This window comes from Jaculus jaculus, chromosome 13 (assembly GCF_020740685.1).
Source record: "Jaculus jaculus isolate mJacJac1 chromosome 13, mJacJac1.mat.Y.cur, whole genome shotgun sequence".
NCBI classification, from domain to species: domain Eukaryota; kingdom Metazoa; phylum Chordata; class Mammalia; order Rodentia; family Dipodidae; genus Jaculus; species Jaculus jaculus.
Genome location: NC_059114.1, coordinates 47,999,962 through 48,013,981, shown reverse-complemented (window position 1 = coordinate 48,013,981; position 14,020 = coordinate 47,999,962). Strand labels below are relative to the sequence as shown.

General features: G+C 41.9%; 1 protein-coding gene across 1 annotated transcript in view; it reads right to left on the bottom strand.

Moving 5' to 3' along the window:
* The window catches only part of Etf1 (eukaryotic translation termination factor 1), a 49,974-nt gene that overhangs the window by 14,963 nt on the left and 20,991 nt on the right, over window positions 1-14,020 (bottom strand). Inside the window, exons 3-4 of the mRNA XM_045132492.1 lie at window positions 4,164-4,339; window positions 2,688-2,827 (exon numbers count right to left, since the gene is read on the bottom strand). Of these exons, the coding sequence (XP_044988427.1) occupies window positions 2,688-2,827; window positions 4,164-4,339 (316 nt within the window). The remainder of the gene's footprint in view (window positions 1-2,687; window positions 2,828-4,163; window positions 4,340-14,020) is intronic.

Below are 14,020 nucleotides of genomic sequence, written 5' to 3'. Positions count from 1 at the left end.
GATCCAGGTTCAACTCCTCAGGACCTGTGTAAGCAAGATGCACACAGTGGCCCATGTGTCTGGAGTTCATTTACAGTGACTAGAGACCTTGGTGCACTCATTTTCTATCTGCCTCTTGATCTCTATCCCTCTCAAATAAATAAATATATTTAATTTTTATTTATTTGAAAAAGAGAGAAAGAGGGAGGGAGGAGGAGAGAGAAAGGGCACACCAGGCCCTCTAGCCTCTGCAAATGAACTCCAGACACATGTGTCACCTTGCACATCTGGCTTATTTATGTGGGTCCTGGGGAATCAAAGCTGGGTCCTTTGGCTTTGCAGGCAAGCACCTTAAATGTTAAGCCATCGCTCCAGCCCATAAATAAATATATATATATAAAAAGCTAGGTGTGGTGGTGCACGTTTAATCCTAGCACTTGGGAAGCAGAGATAGGAGGACTGCCCTGAGTTTGAGACCAACCTGAGACTACATAGTGATTCTCAGGTCAGCCTGGGCTACAGTGAGACACTATCTCAAAAAAGAGGGCTAGAGGGATGGCTTAATGGTTACATGCTAGCCTGCAAAGCTAAAGGACCTTGGTTCTTCAATTCTCCAGGTCCCACAGAAGCCAGACGCATGAGGTGGCACATGCTTCTGGAGTTCACTTGCAGCTGCTTAGGGCCCTGGCGTGCCCATTCTCTCTCTGGGCAAGGTGGTGCATGTCTTTAATCGCAGCACTCGGGATGCAGAGGTAGGAGGACTGCCAAGAGTTCAAGGCCAATGAGACTACATAGTGAATTTCAAGGTCAGCCTGAGCTAGAGTAACCACTACCTCAAAAAAAAAAACCTAACTAACTAACTAAATAATAAAAAAAAGTGGGGTGTGGTGGTGCACGCCTTTAGTCCCAGCACTTGGAAGGCAGAGGTAGGAAGATCACCATGAGTTCAAGACCACCTTGAGATTACATAGGGAATTCCAGTTCAGCCTGAGCTAAACTAAGACCCTACCTTGAAAGTAACGCATATGCATGCGTCTAGAGCTCATTTATAGTGGCTAGAGGCCCTGATGTGCCAATTCTTTCTCTCTCTCATAAATAAATAAATTTTAAAAATGAGTAATTTAAAAAGATTCAAAATCTGTTTTTTTCAAACCTGATTAGGTAAATGGGGTAGGATCACTTAGTCTTCCAGGAAGCCTCTACCACAAACTGGGGAAAAAAAAAAAAAAATCAACAACAAAAAAACCTGAACAAACAGGTTAAGGGGTGGAGAGATGGCTCAGCTAGCTTCTTGCTTGTATAGCCTGCTGGATTCAATTCCCTGACCACTTATGTAAAGCTGGATGGGCATTCATTTGCAGTAAGAGACCCGGTATGCCCACACATACATACACATGTGTGCACACATAAAACACACGTACACTAGACCATATGTGCAGTCAACCAAGATTCAACTGACATTGTGCACTTCCTGTCAAGTTAGCAAAAAGTATTCCACTATAAAACATGTGGACAAATGTCAGTTCTAATTCTACCATAGAGGTTCTTCCTTAAGTTGATGAAAGGCAAGGGACTAAACAAATAGCCAGCTATGAATTCCTGCTTGTCGACTGATTTAGGTCACCCTAATGAGGTTTCCGTTCTACTACTAAAGCTCAATCTGTAGCACCTGTCACTCAAAATTTTCATAAGACAAGGAAGAAAATAAAACCTACTGCATTAAAAAAGATTTTTTGGCTGGGTGTGGTGTGTGTGCCTTTAATTTCAGCTCTCCAGAGGCTGAGGTAGGAAGACCGATGTGAGTTCAAGTGGCCTGAGACTACATAATGAATTCCAGGCCAACCTAGGCTAGAGCGAGACCCTACCTTGAAAAACAAAACACATTAAATATAGTTACTAGATGACATAGCAATTCCACTTCTAGACATACTATCAACAAAAATAAAAGCAGATGGTTCAACCCCCTCCCTCCCAGTGCATGATTCTTAACATTGAATCAATTGATAAACACTTGAAGTCCAGGTCAGCCTGAGCTAGAGTGAGATCCTACCTCAAAAAACCAAAGAGTAGTAATAAGTCTAGAAAGATAACTCAACTGTTGAAAGCTCTTGCTTAAAAAGCCTGAGGGGCTTGAGTTTGATTCTCTACCCACCTAAAGCTGGATGCACTAGGTGGTCCATTTGTGCCCATATTCCCTCTCTTCCTCTGTCTCAAATACATCAAAAAAAAAAAAAAAATTAATTAAGCAGTGCATGGTGGCACACACCTCTAATCCCAGCACTTGGAAGGCAGAGGCAGTCGGATTTGGTTCAAGGCTAGCCTGAGATTACATACTGAATTCCAGGTCAGCCTAGGCTAGATCAAGACCCTACCTCAACAACCCCCCCAAAGTACTGCTGCATGAATGATCCTTGAAAACATGAAGTTAAGCAAATATGTCAGTTAGAAAAAGCCACAAATTGTATGATCACATTATACAAAATGTTCAGCACAAGCAAATTTATTTATTTTCTTGGAGTTTTTTTTTTTTTTTTTTTTTTTTTCTTGGAGTTTTTTGAGGTAGTGTTTCACTCTAGTCTAGGCTGACCTGGGATTTACTAGGTAGTCTCAGGGTGGCCTACAGCTGGGAAAAGTTGGGAGAAAGGGGAATGACCACTGAAGAGTACGGGGCTTCTTTAGATGACAATGTTCTATACTCATACTCTTACCTCTGTATGGAATTTGTTGTCACACAAATATAAGGATGTATTAATTGGTTTGAAAGGTTCAAAGTCAATGTTGACTTTCTTTTCCTTTCCTTCTTCTGTTACAATTGTTCCACAGTAAACAACCAGACCATTTGGAGGTACTGCAAAGAACATAAACAATTTCTGTTTTAAATGGTCTCACATTCATAATTTAAAAATAAATATCATTAAGTCTCTTTACCCTAAGAACTCTTGCTCTAACTAGAAAACTTCCTGAGATGTCTCAATAGAATTTATTTTTCTGGGGGGCTGGAGAGATGGCTTAGCGGTTAAACGCTTGCCTGTGAAGCCTAAGGACCCCGGTTCGAGGCTCGGTTCCCCAGGTCCCACGTTAGCCAGATGCACAAGGGGGCGCATGCGTCTGGAGTTCGTTTGCAGAGGCTGGAAGCCCTGGCGCGCCCATTCTCTCTCTCTCCCTCTATCTGTCTTTCTCTATGTGTCTGTCGCTCTCAAATAAATAAATAAATAAAATTAAAAAAAAAAAAGAATTTATTTTTCTGGGCCGGGTGTGGTGGCGCATGCCTTTAATCCCAGCACTTGGGAGGCAGAGGTGGGAGGATCATCAAGAGTTCAAGGCCACCCTGAGATTACATAGTTAATTCCAGGTCAGCCTGGACCAGAGTGAGACCCTACCCCGAAAAACCAAAAAAAAAAAAAAAAAAAAAAAAAAAAAAAAAAAATTATTTTTCTGGGCTGGAGATAGCTAAGGTGCTTCTCTGCAAAAGGACCCAGGTTCAATTCCCAGGGCCCATTGTAAGACAAATGCACAAGGTGGTGTTCGTTTACAGCAGCTGAAGGCCCTAGTGTGCCCATTCTCTCTTTCTCCCTGTCTGCTTCTCTCTCTCAAATAAATAAATTAATATTTTTAAAAAGAATTTATTTTTCTAAGTACAGTAGCTATCTCTTAATTGTCAATAAAAAGTAAAGCCCAGCCGGGTGTGGTGGCGCATGCCTTTAAATCCCAGCACTCGGGAGGCAGAGGTAGAAGGATAGCTGAGAGTTCGAGGCCACCCTGAGACTCTATAGTGAATTCCAGGTCAGCCTGAGCCAGAGTGAAAACCCTACCTCGAAAAACCAAAAAAAAACCCAAAAACCAAAAACCAAAAAAAACCCAAAAAACAAAAAAAATAAAGTCCAGCTGAGCGGTGGTGGTGCACGCCTTTAATCCCAGCACTCAGGAGGTAGAAGTAGGAGGATTGCTGAGAGTTTGAGGCTACCCTGAGACTACATAGTGAATTCCAGGTCAGCCTGGGCTACAGTAAGACTTTGCCTTGAAAAAAAACAAAATAAATAAATAAATAAATAAATAATAAAGTTCAAGGATAATGGTAACAGCTGACTGCAGGAAATACTAATGAATTAAGCACATGATAGGATCAGAATAGAAATTATAACCAAGACAAAATAGAGAAAGAAAATGATTAAGATTCAGGTTACCTTTGTTATAAAGTTTGAGTCTCTGCTGTACAGATGTAATGGCTCCCAGAACTGAAAGGCGGTTTACTCGTGACTTAATGTTAGATGCAGTTCCAAATTCATCTGCTAACATTTTTGCCACTCGTGAAATCTGGTCTTTGGGAGGAATGATCAATGATATCATGCTCGTGCCATTGCTGTGGGAAAGAAAAACACAAAAGTGTTATTATGAGATGCTTCTGAAATAACAGAAATCGTTCTGAATAGAACCAGCAAGGAAGGAACTATATGAAGGTGTGAACAATGTTTAGCAAGACCTATGAAGAGTGTTTTTAAATATTGTAGCTGTTCAGTTACTTGAATATTAAAATTAGCCACGTAATGAAAGTGCTCAAAGGGAAAATTCTCATTCTTCAAGGTTGCAAAGAGAAGGTATAGTAAGGAGAGCCAATAAGGTAGAATTTGGTAATGAGATCTGTCCATAGCAAGGGTTATTATTATTTGTTTTTTTGAGGTAGGGTTTCACTCTAGCGCAGGCTGACCTAGAATTCACTATGTAGTCTCAGGGTGGCCTCGAACTCACAGCAATCCTCCTACCTCTGCCTCCCAAGTGCTGGGATTAAAGGCGTGCGCCAACACGCCTGGCTAAGGGTTATTTTATTTATTTAATTTGTTTTTTTGAGGAGGGGTCTCATTTTAGCCCAGGCTGACCTGGAACTCACGATGTAGTATCAGACTGGTCTCAAACACAAAGCCACCCTCCTACCCTGGCCTCCCAAATACTGGGATTAAAGGCATGTACCACTATGCCTGGAGGTTATTTTATTAATTTATTTGAGGTAGGGTTTCACTCTAGGCCCATGCTGACCTGAATTCACTATGCAGTCTCAGGGTGGCTTTTGAACTCAAGACAATCCTCGCACCTCCGCCTCCTGAGTGCTTGGATCAAAGGTGTGCATTACCACACCTAGCTTTCTTTTAAAAAATATTTGTGGGCTGGAGAGATGGCTTAGCAGTTAAGCGCTTGCCTGTGAAGCCTAAGGACCCGGTTCGAGGCTCAGTTCCCCAGGTCCCACGTTAGCCAGATGCACAAGGGGGCGCACGCATCTGGAGTTCGTTTGCAGAGGCTGGAGGCCCTGGCGCGCCCATTCCCTCTCTCTCCCTCTATCTGTCTTTCTCTCTGTGTCTGTCGCTCTCAAATAAATAAATAAATAAAATTAAAAAAAAATTTGTGAGAGGGAGAGACAGATATGGGTATGCCAGGGCTTCTTGGCACTATAAAGGAACTCCAGATACATGCACCAGAGTGAGTACCTGGCTTTACATGCTTGCTGGGAAATGGAACCTGGGTCAGCAGGATTTGCAATCAAGTACCTTTAAGTGGTAAGCCATCTCCCCAGCCCCATAGCAGACATTTAGACTTTGGAAGCCCTTCAATGAGAGATGCTATATCAATATAATGCAACAAGTCTTTCCAAAATATAGACAAAATACTTTATTGTCATCCTTTTCTCTTTAAATTCGCTCAGAGCATCTTAAGAGCTTTGATTATGGGAAAGAAGAACACAGGAACCCATGAACATACAAATAAATTTCAATCTGCCCCTCTGTCAAGGACAGTGTATTGAATGTATCAAACTTATTAGATTTTTTTAATTATTTATTTTAATGCAGAGACAGAGAGAATTAATATGGGTGTGCCAGGGCCTCTAGCCACTATAAATGAACTCCAGATGCATGTGTCACTTGGTGCATCTGGCCTTACATGGGGAATTGAACCCAGGTCCTTAAGAGCACCTTAAGGGCTGAGCAATCTCTCCAGCTCAACTGTATCTGTTCTGATTGAACACTTTAACTGGGCATGGTGGTACACATCTTTCATCCTAGCACACTCAGTGAGCCCTGACCTGGTGGGGCGTGTGTGAGGAGGGTGGAAGTGGGAAATTTTAATTAAAAAAAAAAGGAACAATGTCAATCGTTGTGGTTTTAACCTATAATTTCAGCATTCAGAAGGTTGAGGTAGGAGAATCATTGAGTTCAAGGTCAGTTTGGGCTACAGAATTAGCTCCAGGTTAGCCTGGATTAGAATGAGACCTGCCTCATATAAAATCAATGCTAGCAGGTTTTGTAAGCAAGCATGTTTAACTGTTGAGCAATCTCCCCAGCTGAGAAACACTGTCATCATGCTTTCTCTTTCTTCCCCATCCTCTCAGAAATGAAAATATCAAAAAGAGCTGGAGAGAGTTCAGTGGTTAAGGTGCTTACCTATCAAACCTAATAACTTGAGTTCGATTGCCCCAGTATCCATGTAAAGCCCAGATGCACAAAGTGGCTCATGCGGCTGTAGGCCCTGGTATGCCCATACTTTCTGTCTGCTTATAAATAAAATTAAATATTTAAAAAATATACTAGGATTGGAGAGATGGCTTAGCAGTTAAGGCATATGCCTTAAAGCCAAAGGATCTCAGTTCAATTCCTTAGGACCCACGTAAGCCAGATGTACAAGGTGGCACATACATCCGGAGTTCATTTGCAGTGGCTGAAGGCCCTGGCAAACTCAATCTATCTCTTTCTGTCTGCCTCTCTCTCTCAAGTAAATAAATAGCCAGGGGTGATGGTACCCACCAATATTCCCAATATACAGAGCAGGACAATCAGAAGTTCAAGGTCATCAGATGACAGAAAGCTGGAAGAAGCCATTCTGCATGCAGTTCAATGGGAAAAAGAGAAATCACCAGTGAAGATACTCAACAGTGGACCCTGCAAGCCTTATATTTTGCCAGCCAGGCCAAATGAGCCAACAGGTGCCAACAGTGGCTTGTCTGTCATGGTGGAAACCAACTGCCCTCTAATTGGACTAGAGGCCCACTCCATGGGAGGGAATACATCCCTGATACTGAAACAGGGATACAACAGGGGTAGTCATGAGCTCTAGGGGTGTAACATATGCTGCTGTCTGGCTAAATGTATATAATATGCTCATCAAACTGCCCATATATTAATGCTACTCTCACTTTTGGTTAGAGAACCTTCTCTTTTCAGATGGCAGTAACCTTGGGATGACTCAGAAGGCATCATGGTGCTGGAAAGAAGTGACAGAGGAGTGCTCAGCACTACAATATCTGTATCACACCTTCCAAGGCTCAGGGTCTATTGCGGGAGAGGTGGCAGAAAGAATGTAAGAGCCAAAGTAAGGGTGGGACTCCTTACAAAGTGCTCCTCCAGACACAAAATGGCCTGGATATCCATGACCTCACAGTGCCTGACATTACCTACACAAGACCATCATAATAGAAGGAAAAGATCATGACATCAAAATAAGAGACTGATCGAGATGGGGAAGGGATATGATGGAGAATGGAGTTTCAAAGGGGAAAGTGGGGGAGGGAGGGCATTACCATGGTATATTGTTTACAATCATGGAAGTTGTTAATAAAAAAATTTAAAAAAGAAAAAAAACAAAGAAGTTCAAGGTCATGCTCAGTTACATAGTGACCTCAAGAAGCAGGATGATCAGCAATTCAAGGTCATCCCCAGCTACATCATGGGTTTGAGGACTGCTTTAAATACACGAGACCTGGTCTCAAGAAAAAAAAGTGGTGGTTGGAGGTGCCATGTGGATAGTTCAGTGGATAAAGCTCTTGCTATATAAGCACGAAGACCTGAGTTTGGATCCCCACACTTAATAACCCCATTTATTATCTTTATGGCAAGATGGGAGGCAGAGAGGAGAACATTCTGGAAGTTCATGGGTCAGAAAGCCTAGCCAACAGAGCACTGAACAATGATGAGAACTAAAGACCCTGTGCCTCAAAAATGTTTGCCAGGCGTGGTGGTGTGCACTCTTAATTCTAGCACTTGGGAGGCAAAGGTAGATGATTGCCATGGTTTGAGGCCACCCTGAGACTACATAGTGAATTCCAGGTCAGCCTGGGCTAGAGTGAAACCCTACCTCGGAAAACAAAACATTAAAAAGTGGAAGGTGAGAGAAAACACTTGAAAGTTGCCCTCTGACACACACACAATGGCATACATGTATCTCTGTACACATGTGCACTCCACAAAAAGGAGACAAAAATCCCAAAAGTCTATAGAAAAGATACAGTACATTCATAGGACATTACTTTTAAAGTCTTTTCTTGGTGTGGTAGCAGCGCACACCTATAATCCCAGCACTTGTGAGGCAGAGGTAGAAGGATCACTGTGAGTTCAAGGCCAGTCTGAAACTGAGACTACACAATGAATTCCTGGTCAGCTTGGACTACAGTAAAACCTCACTTCGAGACCCTCCCTTTAAAAAAAAAAAAAAAAAAAAAAAAAAAAAAAAAAAAAAAAAGACTACTGTAACAGGTGAGAGAAACAAGTGGGGAGAGAAGGAAGGGGTGGAGGATTATAAGCACCACGGGGCAGGCTTTTAGAAGGAAACAGTGGAATGGGTAAAAGAAGAGAAAAATGAAAGAGCAGAAAGGGAGGCACACACCAGGGAGCAGGAAAGCTTTTAACTTGACAGATTATTCTAAAAAAGTCAAGGATGCTTTCCTGAGAAAGATTAATTTGTGTTTCCACTAACTTTACAAGAATGAGCAGTAAAAACAAAGTGAAAAAAAATAGAAACTTACGTTACTAACATATAAAACACATGAATACCAGGTTGGCTAAAGTGGATATATAAAATATTATGCCCTGGCGTTGCACACCTTTAGTACTAGCACTCAGGAGACAGAGATAAGAGGATTGCTGAGAGTTCCAGGTCAGCCTAGGCTAGGTTGAGACCCTACCCTCACCACATTCCCAAATAATAGTATCATAAAAAGATGGGCTGGGCATGGTGGCACACACCTTTAATCCCAGCACTTGGGAGGCAGAGGTAGGATCACCGTGAGTTCGGGGCCACCCTGAGACTATGTAGTGAACTGTAGGTCAACCTGGGCTAGAGCGAGACGCTACCTCAAATCCCCTCCCTCCCCAATAAAAAAGATTAAAAACCACTTTGCATGCAATTCAATGGGAGAGAGAGAAACCACCAGTGAACACACTCAACAGTGGATACTGCAAGCCTTACATATGGCCAGCCAAGTCAAATGAGCCAACAGGTAAAATAGTGGCACATCTGTTATGGAGGAAACAAACTGCCCTCTAACTTGATTGGAGGCCCGCTCTATGGGAGGGAATACATCCCTGATACTGAAAACCTACAACAGGGGTAGTCATGAGCCCTAGGGGTGTAACATATGCTGCTGTCTGGCTAAATGTATATACTAGGCTTATCAAACTGCCCAGTAAGCACATAATGTTCATACCCATATATGAATGCTATTCTCACTTTTGGTCAGAGAACCTTCTCTTTTTAGATGGCAATGACCTTGGGATGACTCAGGAGGCGTCATGGTGCTAAGAAGTGGCAGAAAGAATTTAAGAGCCAAAGGAAGGGTAGGACTCCTTACAAAGTGCTCCTCCAGGTAAAAAATGGCCTGGATATCCATGACCTCACAGTGCCTGACACTACCTACACAAGACCATAATAGGAGGAAAAGATAATGTCATCAAAATAAAAGAGAGCCTGATTGAGAAGGGAGGGGATATGATGCAGAGTGGAGTTTCAAAGGGGAAAGTGGGGGGAAGGGAATTACCATGGGATACTGTTTACAATTATGGAAGTCGTCAATAAAAAATGAATACACATATACAAAAGTAGGGCTGACAAGATGGCTCAGCATTTAAAGGCACTTGCTTGAAAAGCTTGCTGGCCTGTTCCCCCGCCACCTATGTAAACCTGACAGGTATTTGTATGCAGACCCAGGTGTGTCTGTACATGCACATAATGCAAAAATAAATAAATAAATGAATAAAACCAACCTTTTGATAATATATATACAAAGATAATTAGGGGCTGGAGAGATGGCTTAATGGTTAAGGCACTTGCCTGCAAAGCCAAAGCACCCAGGTTCAATTCCCCAAGATCCATGTAAACCAGAGAAGTAAAAGTGACAACTTGTGTCTGGACCTATTTTGCATTCTCTCTCAAATAAACAGTAATTAGGGCTGGAGAGATGGCTTAGCAGTTAAGCGCTTGCCTGTGAAGCCTAAGGACCCCAGTTCAACGCTCGATTCCCCAAGACCCACATTAGCCAGACGCACAAGAGGGCACACATATCTGGAGTTTACCTGCAGTGGCTGGAGGCCCTGGCGCACCCATTCTCTCTCTCTCTCTCCCTCTGTTGCTCTTAAATAAGTAAAAATAGACAAAAAAATTTTATAAAAAAATAAACAATAATTAGAGCTGGAAAGATGGTTTCATGGCTTGCCTCAAAGCCTAAGGACCCAGCTTCAATTCCCCAGAACCCAACTAGACCAGATGCACAAGGTGGTACATGTGTCTGGAGTTCATGTGCAGTCTCAGGAAACCCTGGCGAACCCATTCTCTCTCTCACTCTGTGTTTCAAATAAATAATAAAAAAATTATATGTATATGAGGGAGGGTCCCACTGTAGCCCAGGCTGACCTGGAATTCACTATGTAGTCTCAGGGTAGCCTCAAACTCATGGTGATCCTCCTACCTCTGCCTCCCAAGTGCTAGGATTAAAAGCTTGTGGCACCATGCTCAGCTTTTAAAATATATTTTTATTTATTTATTTGAGAGAGAGAGAATGAGAATGAATATGGGCGCACCCAGTACTTCCAGCCACTGCAAATGAACTCTAAATGCTTGTACCACCTTGTGCATCTGGCTTTACATTGGTACTGAAGAATTGAACCTGGATCCTTTGGCTTTGCAGGCAAATACCTTAACTGCTAAGCCATCTCTCCTACCCCCAAATAAAATACTTTTAAAAACTTAGTAGTTGTTAGTGTCACAGGAATTAATGGGGTTAGATAAATTGAGTATACTTACAGAAGTATCTAAACTTTGTTCTTTATTTTCTTTTTCTTTTTTGGTTTTGCCACCGTGTCCATCTAATAAGCTTTATTCTTTCTTATTTTTCAAGGTAGGGTCTCACTTTAGCCCCAGCTGACCTGAAACTCATGGATATTCCTATATCTGCCTCCCAGTACTGGAATTTATGGCATGTGCCACCATGCCTGGCTTAAACTTTATTCTTAACTATGAGTTTGCATATTTTCAAAGTAGTCAAATGTGCCAGTTTTTGTTTTTTTCCCTTTCCAAGACAATGTCTCCCTATGTAGGCAAGGTTGGTTTCCAAGTCTGAATTCATCCTGCTTCTGCCTTTAGAGTACCAGGGTTACAGGCACATGCCACCACACCCAGTTAATTTGCCAGTCTTCTCATACCCCCAAGTTCCCTGTGCTGGGGATTGAAATTAGAGCTTTCACATAGTATAAAAGCACTCAATCATTAAGCATATCCCAGACCCTTTTTAACATATCATCTTGGTGTATGTATCTAACTGTGGAGGACAGAGGACAACCTTGGATGCCAGTCCTCAATTTCCACCTTGAGGAAGGATCTCTTTTTCGCTATTACCACACCAGGTTAGGTGACCTGACAGAGCTTCTGAGGGATTCTCCTGTTTCTGCTTCTTATCTCACCATAAATATGATGGGAAAATTACAGAAGCATGAACTCAGGTCTTCACATTTGCCAGCAAGCACTTAACGACTGAGCTCCCAGTGCCCCCACCTTTATTTTGTTTTTCGAGGTAGGGTCTGAAATTCACTATGTAGTCTCAGGCTGGTTTCACACTTACAGCAATACTCTTACCTCTGGCTCACCCCTTTAAATATATATTTTTTAATAAAAAATTTTCTTTGAGGTAGGGTTTTCGTCTAGCCCAGGCTAACCTAGAATTCACTCTGTACTCTCAGGATGGCCTCAAATCCACAATGATCCTTCTACCTCAGCTTCCCAAGTGCTGGAATTAAAGGCATGCACTACCACACCCAGTTTAAAATAAAATATTTTGTTTATTTATTTGAAAGAAAGCGAAAGAGAGAGAATGGCCACTATAAACGAACTCCTGACACATGCAGTGTGCACCACCATGTGCATCTGGCTTTATATGGGCACTGGAGTATTGAACCCAGGTCCTCAGGCTTTGCAGGCTAGTGCTGAACCATCTCTCCAGCCCTTAAATAAATTATTTATTTATTTACTGGAGAGAGGCACACACAGAGAGAATGGGCACATTAGGGCATTAAGCCACTGCAAACAAACTCCAGATACATTCACCACTTTGTGCACCTGGCTTTACATGGTTCCTGGGGAATAGAACCTGAGTCCTTAGGCTTTGTAGGCAAGTGCCTCAACTAGCCTTCTCTCCAGCCCTCTAGTCCCCTTTAAAGTGTTTTTCTTCTTCTTCTTTTTTTTTTTTTTTTTTTTTTGTTTTGTTTTTCGAGGTAGGGTCTCACTCTGGCTCAGGCTGACCTGGAATTCACTATGTAGTCTCAGGGTGGCCTCGAACTCTTGGAGATCCTCCTACCTCTGCCTCCCGAGTGCTGGGATTAAAGGCGTGTGCCACCATGCCCGGTTAAAGTGTTTTTATTCTAATACAGTTTTTTTTTTTCTTTTTTAGTTTGAAAAGGAACTCATGCTGTACCCTGGTTAAGTCTCTCTTTTTTTTTTTTTTTAAACTTACTAATTTGAGAGCAAGAGAGGGAAAGAATGAATGGCTGCATCAGGGCCTTCAGCTGCTACAAACTAACTCCAAATGCATGCACTACTTTGTGCATCTGGCTTATGTGGGTCCTGGGGACTCGAACCTGGGTCCTTTGGCTTTGCAGACAAGTGCCTTAACTGCTAAGCCATCTCTCCAGCCCACTACCCTGCCCCATTAGTCTTGAATTCACAGAAATTCTGCCTAAGCTGGGAGTGAAGATGCAGGGTGTCTATTTTAATATATTGCCCTGGTTTTGAATTTACAATCTTTCTGTCTTAGCTTCCTGTGTTGCTAGGGTTACAGACACATGCCATGAGGCCCAGCCAATATGCCTTTTTTTCTTGTTGGGTGGTGGTAGGGGAATGGCTGTGTATGTGTGTGTGAGTGGAGCATGGAAGTTGAAGTTAGCTATCTTCCTAGTTGGCTCTCTACTCTGAGACAGAAACTTGCATTCAAAGCCTACAGATTTGGTTAGTGAAGCTAGCCATTTTGTCTTTGGGATGCCCATCCAGCATTTACACAAGTGCTAGGATCCAAACTCAGATTGTCATGCTTTCAAATGCTTTCCTAAGCCATCTCCCTGGCCCCCAGTATAGGAGTTTTAATGAGAGACCTTTACATTACCCTATTTAGCTTTGTAACTACAGCTGTTTAAAATCTGAGAATTCTGAAACCAGGTCTTAGTAAAACAATTTCATGTAGTACTCAATCATTTCATACATGCTGATGTTTTTCCCTCAGTGTTTGTATTAGAAAGGAACTTCACTTACAGAAGTCCTTGCCCTGATTGCTTTCTCCTAGTGGTAAATCCTACAAATTCTTTATATAAAATTTTTCTTTACAGGTGAACAATCTAGTCCTCTTACTATCAAAAGTAACTTGCAGACTGTCAGCTGCAGTTTCATCTCTAAAGCCAGCTTTTTTCAGTTAATCATCAAAAAGTCTACAAGCCTGGTTCATACTTTATTGATAGTTTCCCTCAATATTACAAGTTATCAAAGGCAGTACACAGGATAGAAAGGTATATTTTGCTACCACCCCTTGGATAGGGGAACAAGAATTTCAAAAAGAGGAAAATGGTAATAGATAGCTTTGGTTATTCTCACAAACACTACTAAAGTGAAATTTCAGAAAAACTTTCTGGAGTTTTTTTTTTTTTTTTAATGCTAAACCAAGGAGGAGAAAAGAATATTAAGCAAGTAAATTTAACTTAAAAAATATCCTAAAGGGCTAAGGAGATGGTTAGCAGTTAAAGGCACTTGC